General features: G+C 54.7%; 8 protein-coding genes across 8 annotated transcripts; 4 read left to right on the top strand and 4 right to left on the bottom strand.

Moving 5' to 3' along the window:
• Window positions 1-104: 104 nt before the first annotated feature.
• Window positions 105-3057, bottom strand: luA (3-isopropylmalate dehydratase LEU1). The gene is made up of 4 exons (XM_073696545.1): window positions 2806-3057; window positions 2716-2747; window positions 2588-2662; window positions 105-2527 (listed from the first exon to the last, which is right to left on the bottom strand). The coding sequence occupies exons 1-4, from the start codon at window positions 2903-2905 to the stop codon at window positions 422-424; spliced, it is 2313 nt and encodes a 770-aa protein (XP_073552676.1). The 5' UTR covers window positions 2906-3057; the 3' UTR covers window positions 105-421.
• Window positions 3058-3347: 290 nt separating this feature from the next.
• On the bottom strand, window positions 3348-4253 carry BDV59DRAFT_168832 (NADP-dependent oxidoreductase domain-containing protein). Its single transcript, XM_073688136.1, has one exon. The coding sequence runs from the start codon at window positions 4132-4134 to the stop codon at window positions 3373-3375; it is 762 nt and encodes a 253-aa protein (XP_073552675.1). The 5' UTR covers window positions 4135-4253; the 3' UTR covers window positions 3348-3372.
• Window positions 4254-5189: 936 nt separating this feature from the next.
• BDV59DRAFT_168831 (UDP-N-acetylglucosamine--dolichyl-phosphate N-acetylglucosaminephosphotransferase) lies at window positions 5190-6966 on the bottom strand. Its single transcript, XM_073688135.1, has 3 exons — window positions 6620-6966; window positions 6366-6546; window positions 5190-6313 (listed from the first exon to the last, which is right to left on the bottom strand). Exons 1-3 carry the CDS (start codon window positions 6862-6864, stop codon window positions 5333-5335), a joined length of 1407 nt encoding a protein of 468 aa, XP_073552674.1. The 5' UTR covers window positions 6865-6966; the 3' UTR covers window positions 5190-5332.
• Window positions 6967-7284: 318 nt separating this feature from the next.
• BDV59DRAFT_198171 (putative nuclear pore protein (SEH1)) lies at window positions 7285-8521 on the top strand (the record flags this gene model as incomplete). The annotated part of the gene is made up of 3 exons (XM_073693108.1): window positions 7285-7467; window positions 7536-8370; window positions 8418-8521. 3 exons carry the CDS (start codon window positions 7285-7287, stop codon window positions 8519-8521), a joined length of 1122 nt encoding a protein of 373 aa, XP_073552673.1.
• Window positions 8522-8924: 403 nt separating this feature from the next.
• Window positions 8925-14302, top strand: BDV59DRAFT_190687 (amino acid permease-domain-containing protein; the record flags this gene model as incomplete). The annotated part of the gene is made up of 4 exons (XM_073691788.1): window positions 8925-9457; window positions 9518-10316; window positions 11522-11701; window positions 11732-14302. 4 exons carry the CDS (start codon window positions 8925-8927, stop codon window positions 14300-14302), a joined length of 4083 nt encoding a protein of 1360 aa, XP_073552672.1.
• A 603-nt stretch (window positions 14303-14905) lies between these two features.
• BDV59DRAFT_198168 (lytic polysaccharide monooxygenase auxiliary activity family 9 protein) lies at window positions 14906-15739 on the bottom strand (the record flags this gene model as incomplete). The annotated part of the gene is made up of 1 exon (XM_073693107.1): window positions 14906-15739. The coding sequence occupies one exon, from the start codon at window positions 15737-15739 to the stop codon at window positions 14906-14908; it is 834 nt and encodes a 277-aa protein (XP_073552671.1).
• A 1087-nt stretch (window positions 15740-16826) lies between these two features.
• BDV59DRAFT_208517 (putative MFS monocarboxylate transporter) lies at window positions 16827-18333 on the top strand (the record flags this gene model as incomplete). The annotated part of the gene is made up of 4 exons (XM_073695218.1): window positions 16827-16986; window positions 17034-17134; window positions 17186-17548; window positions 17599-18333. The coding sequence occupies 4 exons, from the start codon at window positions 16827-16829 to the stop codon at window positions 18331-18333; spliced, it is 1359 nt and encodes a 452-aa protein (XP_073552670.1).
• A 111-nt stretch (window positions 18334-18444) lies between these two features.
• Window positions 18445-20305, top strand: BDV59DRAFT_51919 (CDC73 C-terminal domain-containing protein). Its single transcript, XM_073696544.1, has 2 exons — window positions 18445-19214; window positions 19295-20305. Exons 1-2 carry the CDS (start codon window positions 18528-18530, stop codon window positions 20036-20038), a joined length of 1431 nt encoding a protein of 476 aa, XP_073552669.1. The 5' UTR covers window positions 18445-18527; the 3' UTR covers window positions 20039-20305.
• Window positions 20306-20307: the final 2 nt, after the last annotated feature.

The raw sequence follows: 20307 nt of genomic DNA, 5'->3' as shown, positions 1-20307 counted from the left end.
ACTGTGCCTATTTTTGCATAACATAGGAGATGCCATATCCAAACTATGGCATACTTCCGGTTAATGGATCATGAATCCGATGTCGTTACGCTCATTTGAAGTTTGAATTTGCATGGTTGGATGTTTTCGCTCATTTATTCCCCGATTTGTTAGGGCGGCCATTTGTTCAGCATTAATCTTACATCTCCAATCATAGTATTGTCGTTAATTGGATTAATGGATGATTAATATCAAGGATTGTCTTGAAAATGCAATGAGTTCATTCATTAAGTTAATATGCATACCAAGCTTATAGGCTTGAGAAAATAGAAGGAAGCAATTTTCTGCCAAAACCCTGCCAATAATGCGTCCAATCCACCAGATATCATCACAGAAGCTGCATAAAAGTCGTATCCAAAGAAACTATACCGTATACCAATATCTACCACTCCAGGGGTTCCGTCTTGACATCTCCGCGGTTGGTCTTGGGAACAGGGGCGGCCTGGACCATGGTGGGACCGCGGTTGCCACGTTTGAGATAGCCGCTGCCATCCAACCAGGGGGTCTCGAGAGTACGCTTGGTCTCGAAGGAGCGGATCTTATCCTCCATCTGGAGAGTGAGGCCAATGTCATCAAGGCCGTTGATCAGGCAGTGCTTGCGGAAGCCGTCCACGTCGAAGGCTGCGAGCACGTTGCCCTGGGCGTCCTTGACCTGCTGGTTGACGAGGTCGACCTCGATCTTGCGGCCCGCCTTGGCCTCGGCGGCGATTTTCTGGAGCTCGGCGTCGTTGGAGATTACGACTGGGAGCATACCGTTCTTGAAGGTGTTGTTGAAGAAGATGTCAGCGAAGGACGGGGCGATGATGCACTTGATGCCAAAGTCAAGGAGAGCCCAGGGAGCGTGCTCACGGGAGCTACCACACCCGAAGTTGGGGCCGGTAACGACGAGCACCTTGGAGTTGCGGTAGACGCCCTGGTTCAGGATGAAGTCAGGGATCTCCTGGCCGTCCTTGTAGCGCAGCTCGTAGAAGAGCGCGCTGCCGAGACCCGTGCGCTTGATGGTCTTCAGGAACTGCTTGGGGATGATGGCGTCAGTATCGACGTTGGACCGGTCCATCGGCGCCGCGATGCCCTTCAGTGTGGTGAACTTGGGCAGTCCGGCGCTGGAGCCCCCGCCGGAGGTGTTGGTGTGGGGCTCGTTGTCGGCAGGCATGTCCATGATGCGCTCGAGTTCGTCCTCTGTCTCGGGCTCCTCAGCCGTCGTACCAACGTCTACTTTTGGCTGGACCTTGCCGAGAACAGGGCTGGACACGACGTGCTCGCGGACGTCAGCCAGCTTGCCGACGATGGCGGCGGTAGCCGCCATGGCGGGGGACATCAGGTGGGTGCGACCACCGGCACCCTGACGACCCTCGAAATTACGGTTGGAGGTACTGGCGCAGCGCTCCAGGGGAGAAAGGATATCCGGGTTCATACCCAGGCACATGGAGCAACCAGCCTCTCTCCACTCGAAGCCGGCGTCAGCAAAGATCTTATCGAGACCCTCAGCCTCGGCCTGCTGCTTGACTAGACCGGAACCGGGGACAACCATGGCACGCTTGACGTTGGCGGCAATCTTCTTGCCCCTGACAACCTTGGAAGCGGCACGCAGATCCTCGATACGCGCGTTGGTGCAAGACCCGATGAACACCTTGTCAATAGGGATCTCCTTCATCGGGGTGCCAGCCGTCAGGCCCATGTACTCGAGGGCTCGCTTGCAAGCGAGCTTGCGGTTCTCGTCCTCGAAGTCGTCAGGGCCCGGGACAACGCCAGTGATGGGGATAACATCCTGAGGAGAGGTACCCCAGGTGAGAGTGGGAATAATGTCCTTGCCGTTAAGCAGAACGGTCTTGTCATAGACGGCGCCATCGTCGGAGGCCAGGCTGGACCAGAAGTTCACAGCCTTCTTCCACTCAGCGCTGCCGTACTTGGGCGCCAGAGGACGGCCCTTCAAGTAATCGAAGGTGATCTCATCTGGTGCGATCATGCCAGCACGCGCACCCGCCTCAATGGACATGTTGCAGATAGACATCCGGGCCTCCATGCTGAGGCCACGAATGACGGATCCGCAGAACTCAATGACACAGCCGGTACCTCCAGCGGTACCGATGACACCGATGATGTGCAGGACAACGTCCTTGCTGGTAACACCAGGGGGCAACTCCCCGTCGACCTGGATGCGCATGTTCTTGCTACGGCGAGTGATCAAGGTTTGCGTGGCTAGGACGTGCTCAACCTCACTGGTACCAATACCGAAGGCGAGAGCACCGAATGCACCGTGGGTGGAGGTGTGGCTATCACCACAGACAACAGTGGTCCCGGGGAGGGTGAAACCCTGCTCGGGGCCGATGATGTGAACGATACCTTGGCGCTTGTCGCCCATGCCAAAGTATGTGAGGCCGAAGTCCTTGACGTTCTCTTCGAGGGTGGAGCATTGAAGACGAGAATCGTTCTCTTCGATGAATTCTTCAACGTTCTTGAAGTTTTTGCGGGTGGAGGTAGGAATGTTCTGGAGGGGAGAGGGTCAGTATCAAGGCTCTGGGCAAAGTAGGGATGTGATTGGACGTACGTGATCTACAGTCACAAGAGTACAGTCCGGCCGGCGGACCTTGCGAGAAGCATTCTTCAGGCCCTCGAAAGCTTGCTATCAGGATGTTAGAATAGGGAGCAATTGACGTGCTGAGGACGATTGCATACTGGAGAAGTCACTTCGTGGACCAGATGTCTATCTATAGAGCTGTTAGAAACAGTGCGGAAGATGCCTTCTGAACACAAGAAGTACCATACCGATATACAGCAGAATAGTACCGTCTTCTTGCTCATTGACGATGTGATGAGCCAAGACCTTGTCGTACAAGGTCTTGGGCTTCTTGTCGGCGCCAGGCATGAGGGGCAAAGTGGGAGAGTATCTCAGGAGAAAACGAGAGAGAAGAGGGTAAAACTCGGCACAAACGACAGGAGAAGAGACGAGAGCCTCTTGAAAACAACAAAAAGGGTGATCTGGGGAACGGGAGACTGGAGAAAGCGAGGAGTTCAGAGGTTTTAACTGTGGTGGCCAGCGCGATGTCGCTGTGGCAGCGATGAGGGACGGGGCCGAGATCGGCTGGTCAGCGGCCAATGGCACCGCTACCATTGGCCGAGGATGGCGCCGACACCGGCGAGTGTGGCGCTTATCCGCGGGGGATGTCACGTGACCTGACTAATGACTAACTCTCGGACGGTGATTTGATTGCTCCAGATTTTCTACTTTCAACCGAATCTGCATCGTGACGTCAAGGGAATGCTTATTTCTTCCATTATTTCCCTGACCTGAGCTACATACGTACACACTCCTAACTCCTTCTGCTTGCCCAGCTATGGTGCAATCGGCTGTGGCGCCGGCACAAACGCCAGTGGCGCACAGACCGCCGACAGGCGTGGCGTCACTCCACTCACCCGCGGGTCCTCCCCGATGAAGTCGTTCGGGAATCCAGGGTCCAGCGGCTTGACGCTCTCCAGATATTCGATTTGTTCCTTCGTCAACCGGATCTTCAGCGCTTGGATGTTGTCTCGCAGATGTTCAACCTTCCTTCCGCCAACCAGCGGGAACACATTCGTCGTCTTCTGGAGAACATATGCCAAGGCAATGGCCGTGACTGACTCGATCCCATGTTCGTTCGCAACCTTCTCCAGCGCGGCGCTCATCTTTTCTTCCTCCTCGGTCTGAGTCTTAGGGCCGATCATACTGCGTAGCCCCTCTCCACGCTGCTTCCGCTCTTCAATCGCTTTCTTGGTCTGGAATTTCCCGCTGCCTAGCACATCCCAAGGGGCGAGCGCCATGCCGAAATGGCGCGCCATAGGGATGATCTCGCGCTCAAAGTCGCGCTTCATGATGTTCCACCGGCCCTGGTAGATGCTGAAGGGGGTCTTTCCGTGCGCGCGCGCATAAGTGTTGGCTGCGCTGACCACCCACGCTGGCGAATCCGAGATTCCCAGGTAGAGGACCTTGCCTTGTTCGACAAGGATGTGCAGGCTGTCCATGATTTCCTCAATGGAGGTCGTATGGTCCCACCAGTGCATATACAAGATATCAATGTAGTCCGTCTGTAACTTCTTGAGAGAGTCGCGCACACTCATGTGCAGGCTGCGGCGATGGTTTCCGCCATGGTTCGGGGCCTTGCCCTTACCCAACGCGTGGCCTTTGTAGTAGGTCGTGAACTTGGTCGCCAGCACGATTTGGTCGCGGTTTTGACGAGCGGTCATCCACTCCCCCAGCCACGTCTCGGACTGCTCATCTTGATAGTTGTTGGCGGTATCGATGAAGTTACCGCCGGCTTCCACGAAAGCGTCAAGCAGTTTGAAGGAGGCTTCCTTATCCATAGACCCCATGAATTCGGACCAAGCATCGCCAATGGACATGGCACCCAACTGAAGGGGCGACACGCGGATCCCCGCCGTCGAGGACAGGACACGGTAACGGCCGAGCTCGGTGGGGGGTTCGGGGGCGGGGCTGAACACAGACATGGTGGTAGGCGTTAGGTGTTAGCAGACTAGGATCTTCAAAGCAATTGAGGGATCAACGGAGGAAGAATTCACCTCCTCCTAGCCGAAGGATCCCTTATATATGTGTCCATTGCTATACGAAGTGGCGGGGTTAACCAAGTGCCCCTCATGGAGCTTACAGGAAGAGATACCCACTTTGCCTATCGTCCCAAAGGCCATCACCAATCACAGGGATGATCTAGACGGCAACAATGCAAATCGATGACATTTGACCGTCGTAAATCCGTGTCGTCATAGCTGCAGCCCGAGTCATTGCTCCTACTTCTCCACCGCAAGTGGAGTTAACGGCGGAGTTAACGGACTCGCTAATCTTGTGTCTCGACATACATCAATGAACGTGGCCTACAAGGTTGTCATGTTTTACGTTTTTAAATTTTCAATGTTCCAATAAGAGAGACTGTACGACGCACAATGTAAGGGTCTAGACTGTGTTCCAGCCACGGGCAAACCTTTTTGTCGACCTTGTCATAGTTGTGACCATCGGAGTCTCCTACTCGACTTGTTTCTATGATCTTCACCCGAGGATGCTTTGCTCCTCGGAGTTTTTAGACGCAAACAGTGTATGAGGCGCATGCATGTAAGGAAACCACAAGAAGACAAGGCGTGAGGAAATATGTAATATTATAACTCATTATCAGAACCCATAAAGGAAGGGGGTGGTCAAAGACTTATGAACATAGCCACTATAGTTACTACCTTGTCCCTTATGGGCCTAATCGTATAATAGAAAAGCCACTTTAACTATATAATCTTGTCAAGACCTATATCGCATCTAGGCCCCAGGTCCAAATGCCCGATTATCTTCTCGGAAGACTAGCAGCGCCAGCCGGTGCCGTACGAAGAGGCCCAACAATCCACAAACCACCTGCACACCGACCATGCTCCAGGCCAGTCGATTTTCCTTCATCGGTCCCATCCAGACCAGCCATAGGTTCAAGATCGTCAGGTTGGTTGATTCGACAATGTCCCCCTTATCGTTCTTCGTAACACGTACAAGCCGCAGACAATGCAACAGATCCAAGCCCGCAGCGATCAATGAAGACGGTGGGACGGTCCACTCGGTGACGGAAGCATCCAAAAGACCCGTCACAGCATTGAACTTGGGCAGTCTGTGACGTGGACAGGGAATCAGTTTGAACAGTTGGGGTGTTGAGTAAAGGAAGTTGAAAATCTGAGGAATGAACAGTAACAGGAGGGTTTTGCTAAAATGCCCCAGAATGCTGACAACGGCAAACACCATTCCAGCGAAATAGCAGTACGTGTCGCCCACGAAGACCTTGGACGGGTACCAGTTGTGGAACAGTAATGCCAAAGAGACCCCGACGAACGGAAGCAAAAAGTAGAGTGAGAACAGATGCGAATCGGTAGCTGGATGTGGGAATGGTGTGATAGGAGCAAGGTACAACGCATCATTTGCGATGAGCAAAACCGCAATCACAAGCGACTGTGCGACTTCGACGCCGTTGATCCCCGCTAGCATGTTGATCGAGTTCGGGCAGAAGATAGCCACTGCTGCCATATATGCGTAGTAAAGCCATCCTAGATCGACAACGGGGCCCAGGTACGGCTGCAAGGGCACCGGGACGACTACTTGAGTAACGCCAAAGTCCACAAAGTACACTATTAGCATGGGTATGGCCCCGAATGCGGGAATTAGGACTTTATGCCTCCATCGAATATCTAGGAGGTCGTCGCCGATCCCAAGAATGACGATGCATTGCAGGGAGAGAAGCCCCGAAAGGTAGGAAGCGAGCTGTGATTCCGTCAGTCAGCTTGATAAAACAGGAGGGCACTTGGCCACAAACCCGTCCATGAGGAAACCGATGCAGCATCCGGCCAGTCTCGACATGTTGAACTTCTAATACAACATCTCGGTTACCTCCCCCGGAGGTTGCGGCAACAATGTCCTTATAGAAGGCAAATGGAATAAAGAAGATCAGCGCTAGAAGATACACAATGGCGCAAACTGCGCCCATTGTCTCAGGTCTAAAATATATATTAGCATGTGTGTTTCCTAAGTGGGATGATCACACCATATACATCTCGAATTCGTACATACATCTCGGGCTTTCTTGGTTTCGCCATATCTCTTCCCTTCAAACCCGCCTTTATAAAAACAGGTCCCAGCCATCTTATCAAACTGTAGGTAGCGACAAATACAAGTCCACTAAAGGCGATTGACGCCACCAGTGGCGCGCCGTCGCCTTGGAACGTATTCACCAAAATGGCAATACAGGCTCCGGCGAGGATGAGGAGCCGCCAAGTCTCACGACGAGAGAGAGAGCTAGGGGTAATAGAGCTCATTATGACCGAAAAATTTCCAGCATAATCACCTACCTCGGGTTCACTCCGGCAGCGAGAAAACCAAAAGGGAAGACCATCACAGGGTCTGGAGAGAAAGAAAAGATTGCAATCTGGCTTCAAGCAAGACGCCGCGTCAGTCAGTCGCATTACTGTTTCTGTCGGCAGAATATTGACCGCTCAGGAGGCGGTGTCCACGCCCGTCAACATCTTGCCCCAAAGAGGCTAGTGTGTGGTGTGGGTTATGTAACGGAGCAGGTCAACCCCCGTCAATCATCAAGCATCAAGCTGCGACGGTCTTCACAAACATTGTAATGCTGGACGTTTGAGCGACTTCCGATTGGATACGCATCTGCACGCTACACATCGGTCCGCTGAGGCTGGCTTTCCAGTGGACCTATCTGTCTAACTATTAGGGGCAAGATGTCCGGATTCACTGATTTCGACGCTGGTCATCGGGACTTGGTCACAGTGACCAAGTTCAATTTCTATGGCAATCGCATAGTCACTGCTTCCTCAGATCATCGCATGAAGGTGTGGGATCAGAAAGATGGCGAATGGCAGCTGGTTGATACCTGGCGTGCTCACGATGGTGAAATCCGCGATGTAAGCCTCAACCTTTCTTTTATCTACCCGTAGTCATCGTTTGGGATTCGCGACTGATCTTCTTGTAGGCGACGTGGAATGGGCCCTTTACCGGCCAGCATATCGGAAGTGTTGGCGAAGACATGAAATGCAAAATATGGCAAGAAGATGTCACTCAACCGCCAAACTCTGGTCGCCGTTTCAGGCCCATCTGCCGAATGACCGCACCACAGCGACATCCATTTGTTTCAATTGACTTTCGCAATATTGACCTGGAATCATGGCTTGCCGTAATTACCCGAGATGGCTTTTTGATGGTCATGGAAACCGTGAGCCCTGATTCCCTAGCGGAGTGGCAGACATTAGATCAATTCCGTGTTTGCAATGCTCCCCAAAGAGGTGAAGAGACAAGTTTCAAAGTCCAATTCCACCATGATCCTGCAGATATTACGCACACAATTTTGCCGTCGTCAGACCGCAAGAGCCTCTCACTGGTTGTTGCGGCTATGGACAGTGTAAAAGTGTACCGGACGGATGCGAGCCGCCGTTTCTATCACGCAATAGAGCTATCTGGTCATGGGGGTCTTGTGAGGGACATTTCTTGGGCTAATGGATCCGTTAGAGGCTACGATCTTATCGCCAGCGGGTGCAAAGACGGTTTTATCAGGATTTTTGAGGTCTACACATCAGCAGACAATGGATCACAGACAGCTAACGGCAACCATGCCCAACCGCAGTCTGAATCGCCGGCAACCCGGGCAACTGCCCACTCGGGAATCGGTTCTGCACTTGCAAGTCGCACTCCTGCCGTTGTTCCTAGCCGCTCGATAACAGGTGACACCCAGTTTAAACATACATTTAATGAGGTTGCATGCATCGATAGCAAGCACCTCGATGTATGGCAAGTCGGATTCTCATATGCCGGTAAGTACTTCTATGTTTCGTCGATGTGTGCCTCTAATTCGACGTAGGGGATTGCCTTATTTCTGCCGGTGACGACGGAGCCGTGCGATTTTGGAAAAAAGCTTTATCAGGGGAGTGGCTCGAATATGCAGAGACCGACATGGCCGATTGAAGTCTAGCATGCTTCCCTCTCGAACCACATATCTGCGTCCTTCGATCGAGCACGCTTGCATCGGTTTTGGAATCGGTTTGTGTTCATCGGGCTCTGTTTCTTATTTTATCTTTAGGATTTGTTGTTCAGTAGACAGTGATACCCATGCATCTATGGCTTATCCCTTACGCCTATATGTATCTGAAGCACTTCGTTTCGCACATGCATGCACGTCATTCTTGCTTTCCTGCTGGGTAACTCCTGCCAAGTCTGGCGTCTCTTCCATTCATCGCAATCCGACCCAGAAACCAGAGTTTCTCGTGTGCAAGCCACCCATTCTCGCTGTGCACCCGACTACCTGTCTTTCCCATCAGCTGGCCTCATTTTTATACCTAATGATTCCTATCTTTAGGTACCATTCACGATGACCATCGAACCTACCCTCGGAACAGGCTTATTTATCGGCTCCGGTCAAGCGTTGGCTGCTGGTGGCCCGGCGTCCTTGCTCGGTTCTTACATATTCATATCGGTATTGGTATATTGTCTAACGACTGCTATGGCGGAGGTCGCCACTCACGTACCCATGCAAGACGGTGCGATGGTCACCCATGCCTATCAATATACATCCTCTCATTTAGGATTTTCCTTGGGCTATCTCCGTTGGTACTCCACCGCTATGCTAGTCCCGTTCGAAATCACCAATGCCATGGTCAATGTCGGTTTGTGGGATCCTGGCCCCAAGGTCGCTATACGGGTGACACTTGTGGCGTGCGTGATCATCGGGTTCAACATGCTTCCTGAGAGGGTATTCAAAAGATCAGAGGCCGTTTTCACCGGCGTGAAGTTCCTCACCACCATTGGCCTGGGTATTCTCTCCATATACCTGGCTATTCGAGGCGTCCCAGGCTCCAATGCCGGTGGGTTCCATTATTGGAATGATCCGGGCGCTATGAACGAGTATTTGGTGGAAGGGCCCTTGGGGCGATTTTTGGGGCTTGTGCAATGTGTCCTATGCAGTACGATCTCGTTTATCTTCAGCCCAGAATTGATTGTCCAACGCGGTGAGCAGTTGAATGCCGGCTCCACTCGGAGTATTATGCACATGGCGCAGATCGACAACGCGCAGCTATTGGTGCTCTACATTCTCAGCGCACTGGCAATTACGCTCGTCGCTCCCTCCGATGATCCGTCCCTGACGAACAATGGGACGGGCGCTGGGAAATCGCCGTATGTGGTGGGAGCCAAAAGGGCAATGATTCCTATCCTTCCGTCAGTGGTGGCAATTCTGATCTTTTGTTCGTCCGTGGCTTCGGGGCGATCCTTCTTGTACACCTCCTCTCGAACTTTGTGTTCGCTGGCAGAGACGGGGCACGCACCATCTTGGTTCAAAGTCCGCAACAAACACGGGGTACCCTATGTCGCCGTCGGGGTGACTGCTCTGTTCTCCGGACTCGCGTACCTATCTCTGGCCATCTCTTCGTCGGCGGTGTTCAACCTGCTGATGTATTTCATCACCACATCAGGATACATTTCGTGGTTGTGCGCGTGCGTTGTCTACCTGCACTTTCGACGGGCGGTGCAGGCTCAGGGGATTACTTCGGTCCACCAAGCCCGCATCCAGCCGTACGGGGCGTATTTTGGTCTCTTCAGTTCTGCTCTACTCCCGCTCGCCAATGCTGTTATCATTGCTGCACCGTCTCGCGGGATTTCACGGAATGCGGTTCCGGTTTATATCGGCATCCTCCTGTTTCTGACTCTTTACGCTGGACATCAAGTGAGGGCGGCGATAGCGCATAGGTTCCGTCGACCAGCAGCGGTAGATGATGAAGAGCGGGGTGAGGTGCGGGTTAAGGCGTCTGGCTGAAGGGATGTGCTTGAATGAAGTTGGAGCGGTGATCGGGACTGTGTTTCTAACCACGTTTGGTAGCGGTCCGAAAACGGCAAGGCGGAATACCGTTTGCGACCCGAATCCAGGGAGACTGTAGACTTGGGGGAAAAGTTGTGAATGCTAGTCAAGAATAGGACTTGATGCGAAAATAAAACGATATAAATCGAAAGGAAGCAAAATGAAAATGCCTTGGGTTGGGTTCGAACCGCGGCCGGAAGGCAAAAAACCACTCGACTATTGCGAGCGATGCCTGAAAACTCTGCGTGAATCAGGGTGATGATCCACCTACAGACTCGACTTCCCGTCTCTCGGTCTCGCTCTTTTTGTCTTCCCTCCCACCTCTTCTTCTCTTCTTCCTCTCCTCTTCTTCCCTCCCCCAATCGCCATTCCCTTCACTCCCTCTCCCTCTCTCTTTCTCCCTCATCCTCTTCTCCTCCGCTTCCTCCCTCTCGTTCTCTGCCTTCTATCGCCTCTCTTCCCACTAACTCTCCTCCACTCTGCTCTCCTCTTCTCCCTCCTCTCTCTCTCCTCTATTCACCTCTCCTCTTCTCTTCTCATACTGCCTCCTCCCCTTTGTCCGTCGCCATTCACCCTCCATCTCGTCGGCATTCGCTCCTCGCTTCTCTTCCTATTGATTCATCTCTCCGCTTCTTCCTCTCCCTCTTCGCCTCTCCATGCGATTCGTGGCCCATCCACCTCTCTGCGTCCATCGACTTCTGATCCTCGATCCCTTCCTTCTCGTCCACGGTCGCCCGCGCTACAGGAGCAGACGCCTCTGCTAACTCTTCCGATACTTCCTCTATCTTCTCACATCCGTCGATCCATCTTCCGATCAGTCCGTCCCCGATTCCCCTCGTCCTCGGAGCCCTCTCGTGCGACTCCCCTGGATCGTGTGAGATCATCCCCCCACGGACACACGGGTGCAATTCGACTGGTTTCGCCTCTCTCCGGACCAATTTCCTCGTGGCCAGCGCTCCGATTCGTCACGTCATACTACCTCGGAGAACGGCGATTGTCTGAGGCGGCAACTGACATGCGCGTTGGGCTCTTGACTGCTAACCCGTAGGCCGTCCTTTCGCTTCACCTTCCTCGCGCATCCCTGAATTGTGTCTGAAGAGGGGGTATCTGGTCAGATTATGACAGATACCTCCCCAGTCGCCATCACGCACCCAACCACGGACCCTTACCCGGTCGCCGCCCTCCTCAACTCGCCCGCCGTCAACGGTGCCGTTTCCGACTCTGCCGCGCCCGAAGAAGAGGAGCCGTATACCATCAAATGCATCTGTTCGTTTGAAGATGATGATGGAAATACGGTTTTCTGCGAACGGTGCGAGACGTGGCAGCACATCGAGTGCTACTACCATGGTCGGGAGGTGCCCGAGGTTCACAATTGCGTAGATTGCGAACCTCGTCCGTTAGATGGCCGTCGCGCCACCGAACGGCAGAGGCGCTTGCGAGAACAAGGCGATGGCGGCGACCGAAAGAAACGATCCGGCGCGAAGAGTCAGAAGAAGAAGACCAAGGACCACGCAGATCAGGCGAACGGCTTCCACCACCGGTCCGAGTCCAGTTCTCGCGACCAACCGCCCGCGAAAAAGTCAAAAACAGGTCATCGCACTTCTGGATCCGTTGGATCCTTGTCAAGTTTACCCCCCCTACAACCCGATGCACGCAAACGCACGTCCACGTCAATGAGCCCGACCAAACCCTCCGGGCCGTCGATCCCCCTGTATTCGAACGAGTTCCTCCATCTCTATGACCGCGATCAGGACTATGCCAGTATGGATAGCAATCTTTTCAACACGCTGAATCTTGCAGGGGATTTAGCGTCCTGGGTGACCGATCCGACGGCGCTCGCGCGGGTCACAAATGGCCGATCGGCGCAAGATGTTTTCACCTGGTCAGGTGCCATCCTCGACCGATCGCGTTGGCCCTCTCTAACCACCGAATCGATTACCGACCGGAGTATCGATGTGGATGGCACACACCCAACCTGGAAAGTCCTTAAAACTCAGGATCGTATAGGCAAGGATGAGATTGTGGGCGAGATCACGGGCAAAATTGGCCTTCTCCGGGACTACTGCCTTGACCCCAACAATCGATGGCAGGAGCTTCGTCATCCGGAGCCGTTTGTTTTCTTCCATCCCCAGCTTCCTATCTACATCGATAGTCGGCACGAAGGAAGCCTCCTCCGCTATGTCCGGCGCTCCTGTCGTCCTAATGTCACGATGAAGACGTACATCACGAATGAAGTGGAATACCATTTCTGTTTTGTCGCGAAAGAAGATATTGCGCCCGACTCTGAGATTACCGCAATGTGGTACTTGGACCCCCAACTCTTCGAGTCCACCAATGGTCTGGTCAAGCAAGAGTCGAGCGACACTGCGCAGGACCTGGCAGCCATCTGTATAAGTAATGTCCTGGCGCATTTCGGTGGCTGTGCCTGCGTTCCTCCGCCCAACTGCTTGCTGTCGAGTGTCGATCGTCGACGCCACCCGAGAGCGTTAGATGCAAAACAGGCCAGTGCGAAGCGGAAAAAGACCAAGAGCAAGTCCAATCTGTCTCCGCCTGCGACCAACAGTCGTGCCGGCAGTGAGGCAGTGAAGAACCAAGATGAAGACGACCAGGCTGATAGCCGTTCGGCATCCGGTTCGACGCGAGGGCCCCGCAGTCGCGATCTAACCCCCACGTTCCCGAACTCAGCCGACGGCCATCTGTTTGGCGATACCGAACTGTCGGCCCGGGAGAAGCGCAAGATCGCCGCGGCCGAAAAGAAGTTCCAACAATTGGAACAAGACCAACAGGCTTCGCAGAAGAAAAAGAAACGCCCTAGTGGCCATTCCACTCAGGCAACGCCCACGATTGGAAGCAGCCAGAGTGGCTATTTTCCCCAGCAGAGTGGTCGCGATCGCCGATCATATTCTCCGCCAGCCAAGTCTCCCAATCAGTCGACACGAGGGCGCCACGGTTCGCCTCGAAGAATGGCGAGCCCTTCCAACGGGCTCCAAAAATATGTGGATTCTGCGATCCAGGCCGACTTGGACGGTAGTAGTGATGGCTCTTCTCCTGTCTCCCCACCGTCCCCGCGGCGACCAAGCTTCATCCCGCTTGCACAACGTCTCCTCAAACGATGCTACGCAGATCGTGTGCGTCTAGAACAAATCAACCGTGCCCCGGTGTCACCTTCTCACTCGAATACCATCACGCAATTGACGTCACCTTCTCCGAGCACGCACGCCGCTGCCCCCTTGACCGCTACCACCCCAAGTGTCTCTGGTGAGAAAGAGGATGTAGAGATGAAGGACGCGGAGTCCCCAGCGAGGCCGTCTCCCGGGCGTCCACATAGCAGTGAGATGGACTCGTCGCCTCTGTCCGGCCGGGACATGGCCAAACCTCCAGTACCGCCACCTTGGCCCTCCACGGCGGCCCATAATGCTCGAATACCGGGAAGCAAGGTTGCCCCTCAGCGTGCTGACCTACAAATACCTATCCCACCGATGATAATTCCACCGCAACCTTCCGCATCCACCCCGGGTTCTGCAACGACGCCGTCTCTGTCGTCTCCCTCGACGTTCGAAACCCCTCAACATCCCCCAATCATCCCGGGTTCTAGTGTGGCTGCCCCCAGTCCTGTTAAGAAGAAGCTTAGTCTAGGCGACTATCTGATTCGGCGAGGGACGAAGGCTACCCCAACCACAGAAAAGACTCAGACACAGGCCACGGCAATGCCTCCTCCCCCGAAGTCCCCGACAAACCAAGCTCCGACTTCAACAACCGGGGATAACGCGCACTCCGAGTCGAAGGCAGCTGGGGAAGCGGAGACGCCAAGAGGAGGAAATCCTAGCTCTCCCGATGTTGCGATGAAGGATGTTCCAGGGTCGAAGCCGTCGTCGCAGGTGCCGTCTCTTACTTGAATCCGAATCCACTCTCCCTTCTCTCTTGCGAGGCAGCCCTTTGTTTGCGTGGCATTATTGGTCATTAAATTCGGTTTTTGAACCTGGAGTCTGTAAAGGTTTACTGGCGTTCAGTCGTGGGATGCTGGTGTTCTGTTTTTGGGATTGTGCAAGGCGTACTTGGCGTGTGGATGGGAAGCGGCCATGGAAATGTTTATTCTAGGGTACGGCGGAATATAGGAAGGACTTGAAGGATTGTTGGATGTTTCTCTTCGTGTGCGGCCTCAGCTTCACGATTTGTCTTTATTACCCGATTGAACTTTTCTTCCTTTACTGATTTACTATTACTACTATTTGTCTTATACCATCTTTCATGACGATACTCCGACGTCTTCCGGGGACACATCAATATGATGGAAAATTCTCAATTTTCACTATTGCCTGCTCGGGGATCTTTTTTTGCTGTAGTTGAATACGCCGCCTTGAATCGTGGTAAGAGTTTCCGTGTGGGTATCTCCGACTCGTCCTTCCATCTACGACTTAATGCCTCCAATTGCTTATAATCCCTTCAATATTTACTAATCAGACCTATGTACAAAATTCCTGCTAAACCATACCAACTGTTCACGCTGCAGTCGCACTGGCAGAGCCACCATTAGGAACCGTTGCAGTCCCTGTCGCCGTGATGGCTGACGTCGCCTGCGCAACATTGGTGGCTCCAGCGATCATGGTGGGACCGGGCACAGTGTAGCTGATAGAGCTATAGATGTCGACGAGGATGCCCGGGTCGGTGGGGGTGTACAGGTCGGTGGCCAGGACGCCGGAGGGGGACAGGGAGCCACCGCCGGTGACCCGCAGGTTGAAGCACTGCATGTAGTTCTGGGCGCCGCCCTCGGCGAAGGCCCCATGCAGGGCGATGAGCTCATGGCGCAGGACGTATTCGCCGGGGGAGATGTTGGCGGGGATCTGGACAAGCCACGAGTTGTTGTTGGCGATCAACTGGTCGTCGCCCCAAACGCCGGGGACGGAGGTATCGTCGACGAGCCCGACGCCGTCGATCTTGAAGAACTCCAGCGTCGTCTTGTCGACGGTCTCGCAGCCGGCGTCGCCGCACGCCGCCAGGTAGTCCAGCACGGGGCCATGGTGCGAGTCCGGCCACGCCGTCCATTGCAGGTTGATACTGTCACCTGCTGCCACCGTCGCATACCCCTTGGCGTTGGTCGCGTTGAGGTGGCAGATCATGTCCGTTGTGGTATAGGCGTCTGGCGTGATGAACCCGTTCCCTGTGTTGGGCGTGCCCCAGGCCACCACCGCCGGCGGGTCGGACATGTACGGGAACGAGTTGATGTCCCAGCCCTGATAGGACACGCCGTTGATCACGATGTTCGTGACGTGCCCGTGGCCGGAGACCTGGCTGGCCAGGAGGGCCAACAGAGTGGCCTTGGAAAGACGGTCCATGGTACAAAGTGGAACAGGAAGGGAGCTTGAGCTTGTTTTGCAAGTCAATTCGGGTGATTGTGAGATGGAGGCTTTGCTGAAGGTTGCTAAGAGTTGGGGAAGGGATGTTCGTACGTGCTTATATAGCTTTTTTCTTGACGGAGGCCCGGATGGCGCGGCCCTTCGTCTGGTGGAATTGTGTATATCGAACTGTATCATGCTCCGCGCCTCTGACGATATGGGCGTGCCGCCGTGGGAGATTAATTAACGGTTAATATATCCCAGCCCTGTGAGTGGAGCGACGGAGATATTAGAAGTCTGGAGAATGGCGCCATGGCTTCGGGAGTGGCAGTCTTCAATGTTGATGTCGTCCTGCAAGCGGCTCTGGGTCCGGGCCAGAAAGGGAAGTCTTCATGAATCGTTAGAGGTGTATCCCCTGTATAAGTTCTGGTTATTTGTGATGTTTATGTAGATATTCATGATTGATGCCGGGGCTGGGCGTATCCTGATCATAATATACCCTAGCAGTACTCCTTATGACACGTCTCTTGACGAAATTCGAGCAGAAGGGAAACGACCTGAGGAGATAATTATGCGATTCTGAGACGTGGATTGTTTCACGTCGGATAGACGGGCAGATATCCCGGTCGTGGATGAATTGACGCCAAGCTATGGCATTTCTCATGCACGGTAAGTTTCATGTGAATATGATGCGTCGGCATTGAGGGCGCCCGGTCGTGATCTTCATTGAGATCTATGATGAACAGGCCAAGAGATGTAGATCCCCTCAGAGCTATCAGAGCTATCATCTGTGCTTTACGAGATATTGCCTACGGCATAAGAGACCAAGGTTGGTCACGCGTATCTATACTCTCTTTGGAATAGTAAGCCAGATTCTTCTATGAATCAGAGTATGAATCATCATCATTGCGGGGTAACGAACCATGTTTCTTTCATTCACTAGAAGACGCCTTTATCTTTCGGAATAAGGGAAGAAAGAAGGCATAGAGCCCTATCTAACGTCTCTGTTAGTGTTTGGCCCCGTAGAAAGACGGAGAACCTGCCGACCCGTCTCCAACAACTATACAACACCTTCCTGCTTTCAAGCATGGCGTCGGTTTCTTCTCGTGCTAGATCTGAAGAGAGTGCTTCACAAGACCATGTACCCGCATTTGAATTGGAACAGACTCCCCTCCTCCCAGCTGACCAAGGGAAAGCAGCATGGCTGATGCTGGCCTCGTGCTGTCTGATCCAGTTGCCTGTCTGGGGTATGTCAATCCTGCGTGCGCGCAACACATTCGCTCACATTTCCCAGGATTCTCTCTCGTGTTTGGTGTCTTTCAGGAATTCTTTCTATCCCACGATGTCCTCAAGGGCAGCAAGGCAGATCTTGCTGTGGTGGGAACCACATCCACAGTAAACCCCAGATCTAACATTCTCTGCCACTTCTGGACCTAATATCATCAGGGAATTCTATACCTGCTCTCTCCGATATCGTTCACGCTTCTAACCCGGTATCCCCATCTCCAGAAGTACTGTGCCTCTGTGGGCCTGCTTCTTAGTGTCTGCGGGTCTCTGCTTTCCTCTTTCTCGCAAACTGTCTGGCATTTGATCCTCACCCAAGGGGTATTATGTGCTATTGGGAACGGTCTTGTCTTCAGCCCAACCACCCTGTATCTGGATCAATGGTTCATCCGCCGAAAGGGTCTTGCTTATGGGATCATGTGGGCAGCCAAAAGCATCTGTGGCGTGGCCCTCCCTTTTGTCGCCAGCACCTGTCTGAATAAGTTCGGAGCTAGGATCACCCTGCAGGCATGGACCGTCACAACTGTTAGTCCCCAATCGCGAGCATCCACATCCACCTGACAGAGTTCTTCTAGTTCCTCTCCACGATTCTGGCGTTGCCGTTCGTAAAACCAAGAGTTCCACCATCCACCTCGACTTCCGTTAGGCGAATCGATCTCGCCTTCCTGAGGCTGGCCACATTCTGGATGCTGCAGCTGGGCAACATCATCCAGGGCTTTGGCTACTTCCTACCCACCACATACCTTCCGTCCTACTCAACCTCAGCTGCGGGTCTGTCAAGCACAACGGGTACTCTCCTGGTCGCACTCTTTAATGCGACCTCCGTCGTGGGTGGGATAGTCCTAGGAACCCTCTGTGACCGCTTCGCGGTCACCAACGTCATGCTGCTCTCATCAGTAGGCTCCGCACTGTCTGTGTTCCTCTTCTGGGGTCTTTCAACCTCGCCATCATCGTCCACGGATTACCCCCAGGCTGCGGTGGCTCTTCTCGTTTTATTCTCCATCACCTATGGCTTTTTTGCAGGCGGCTTCAGCTCCACCTGGTCGGGCGTACTGACGCAGGTCAAGCGGGAGGTACCATCCCTAGAGACTGGTCTCGTCTTTGGGCTCCTGGCCGGAGGAAGAGGCATTGGGAATGTCGTCAGTGGACCTCTCAGCACTGCCCTTATCCAGCAAGGGTCCCTTGGGTCCCCCGATGGGGGGTTCGCATACACGACGCAATACGGCGCTCTGATCCTGTTTACGGGCGTGACGGCCTTTTTTGGGGCATGGAGCTGGATGTGGCGGTATGTGCGTATTTGCTGGACATGAGAGTGAGGGTTGCTGGTGGTGCTCCGGAGATCAATAGATAGTCAGGGTAGTCACGTGATAGGAACTTCTTCACCCGCTCCGTCACGATCATTATTCGCTCCATCCACTCATCCAATCTCCCACCTCACCTCTTCTCCAACCGCCTTTGAAGGATCATTCTGGAGTGGTCTGGTCCCTCTCCCACGCGCGTCACCATGGCCACCGATCCCACGCTCCAGGATCCTCTCCTCGCGCTGCGACGCGCCATCGCAACGGGCAGTCTTCCCACGCCGACGACGACGTCCGATCTCTCCGACGAGAATGCCACCGAAGACCTGGCGCAAGCCACGCATCTCTACTTCCGTGACCCCCTCCCACAGAGCCTCCCGCTGACGGCGCCGACCCGGTTCGTCTCGGCCTCGACCGACTCCGCCGTCGACCTCCGCAGCATCTTCTTCGCCTGGCAAAAGAAAGACGTCGCCATCCCCGAGTACATCGCATCGGCGCAGGAGCTGAACGAGTCGCTGAAGCAGAAGGACCGCAAGGAAGGCGACGAGGAGGAAAAAGTCCAGAACCTCGTCTTCGTCGAGCGCCTCGACCTCATCACCTGGCTCGAGGGCGCCTCCGATGAAAGCGAATACATTAAGCCGCTCGAGGGCGCCGCTGCGGCTGCTGCCGCCGCTGCCGCCGCTGCCCAGGCTCAGGCGTCCGCGAACATCGCATCCGGCGCCGCAGGCGGGGTCTCCGCTGTACCCAGCGGCGCACCAGGGGCTGGTGCCCCGGCCGCGGGCACCCAGCCCGGCCGTCCAGGCAAGGTGATCGACCCCCGGCTGCAGGAAATCTACAACGGCGAACGCAAGATGGGTGATCGGAACTCCGTCCTCCGCGGCATCAAGCCAACGGTGCGTACTCCCTTTCCAACCAGGAAAAAACAGTCTCTCCCCCCCGCCCGGGAAACAACCCCGCTAACAGCCACGCGTAGGACTTCTCCCACGTCCGCAAGACGGCCGCAACATTCCTGGACCGCAACCGCTCTCGCCCGGGGTCATACCCAGCCGGGACCAAGCCAGGCAGCAAAGCTACGTCAATGGTGCCGGGCCCGTCGTCCGGCCTCTCGCAGCCGCGAAAGGGGTCCTCGAAGCCGCAGGACCCGATCATCCTGCTCTCGCCGTCGGCGTCGTCGCTGATCCGCATGTCCAACGTGCGGTCGTTCCTGCAAGACGGCGTGTTCGTGCCGCCCGACCACCCGACGCTGGCGACGCCCGCCGGCGCCAACATCCTGTACATCTCGCGGCCGCTGCGCGGCGGCGGCGACGCAACCAAGGCCGGCTCCTCGCAGGTGTCGGCGGCGGCGTCGTCGTCCGCGCCGGCCCGCAAACCCACCCGCTTCATCCTCGTCGACAGCACGGCCAACTTCCGCCCGGACTACTGGAACCGGCTCGTCGCCGTGTTCACCACCGGCCAGACGTGGCAGTTCAAGTCGTACAAGTGGTCGTCGCCGCCGGAGCTGTTCAAGCACGCCACGGGCGTGTATGTCGGCTGGCGTGGCGAGGATGTGCCGCGGGACGTGCGCGGCTGGGGCCGCGGCGTGCAGAGCTTCGCCGTCGAGCGCTGGGACGAGAAGGGCGGCGTGCAGGGCGCGGGGCGCTGGCGGGACCGCGAGGTCGTCGAGGGCATCTGGACGGCTATCGAGGAGGGGATGCGGTTGCGTGGGTGGTCGAAGTGAGTGGGGTGTCGTTCGCGAAGTCCTGAAGTCTTCGGACGAAAACAAACAAATCGGGGTGGGTTATGTGGGCATCTCTTTTTTTACTTGCTATTAATGGTACTTTGGTGCTGGGAGGCGTGCGATGGCGTTCATGTTCGTTCCCTTCTCCATAGCATTTTTATATGGTCCCCTGCGTCGCGGCGTGGAGGGAATGTATCTAGACAAGCCAGTCGATTTATTTACTTGACATCTTACGAAAAAACCATGAAATCCGACCCGATCCTGTGGAT

Source organism: Aspergillus ambiguus, assembly GCF_047715705.1.
Source record: "Aspergillus ambiguus strain CBS 117.58 unplaced genomic scaffold BDV59scaffold_2, whole genome shotgun sequence".
Taxonomy (NCBI): Eukaryota; Fungi; Ascomycota; class Eurotiomycetes; order Eurotiales; family Aspergillaceae; genus Aspergillus; species Aspergillus ambiguus.
The sequence above is the reverse complement of the archived record's forward strand: the minus strand, read 5'-3'. Positions and strand labels throughout refer to the sequence as shown.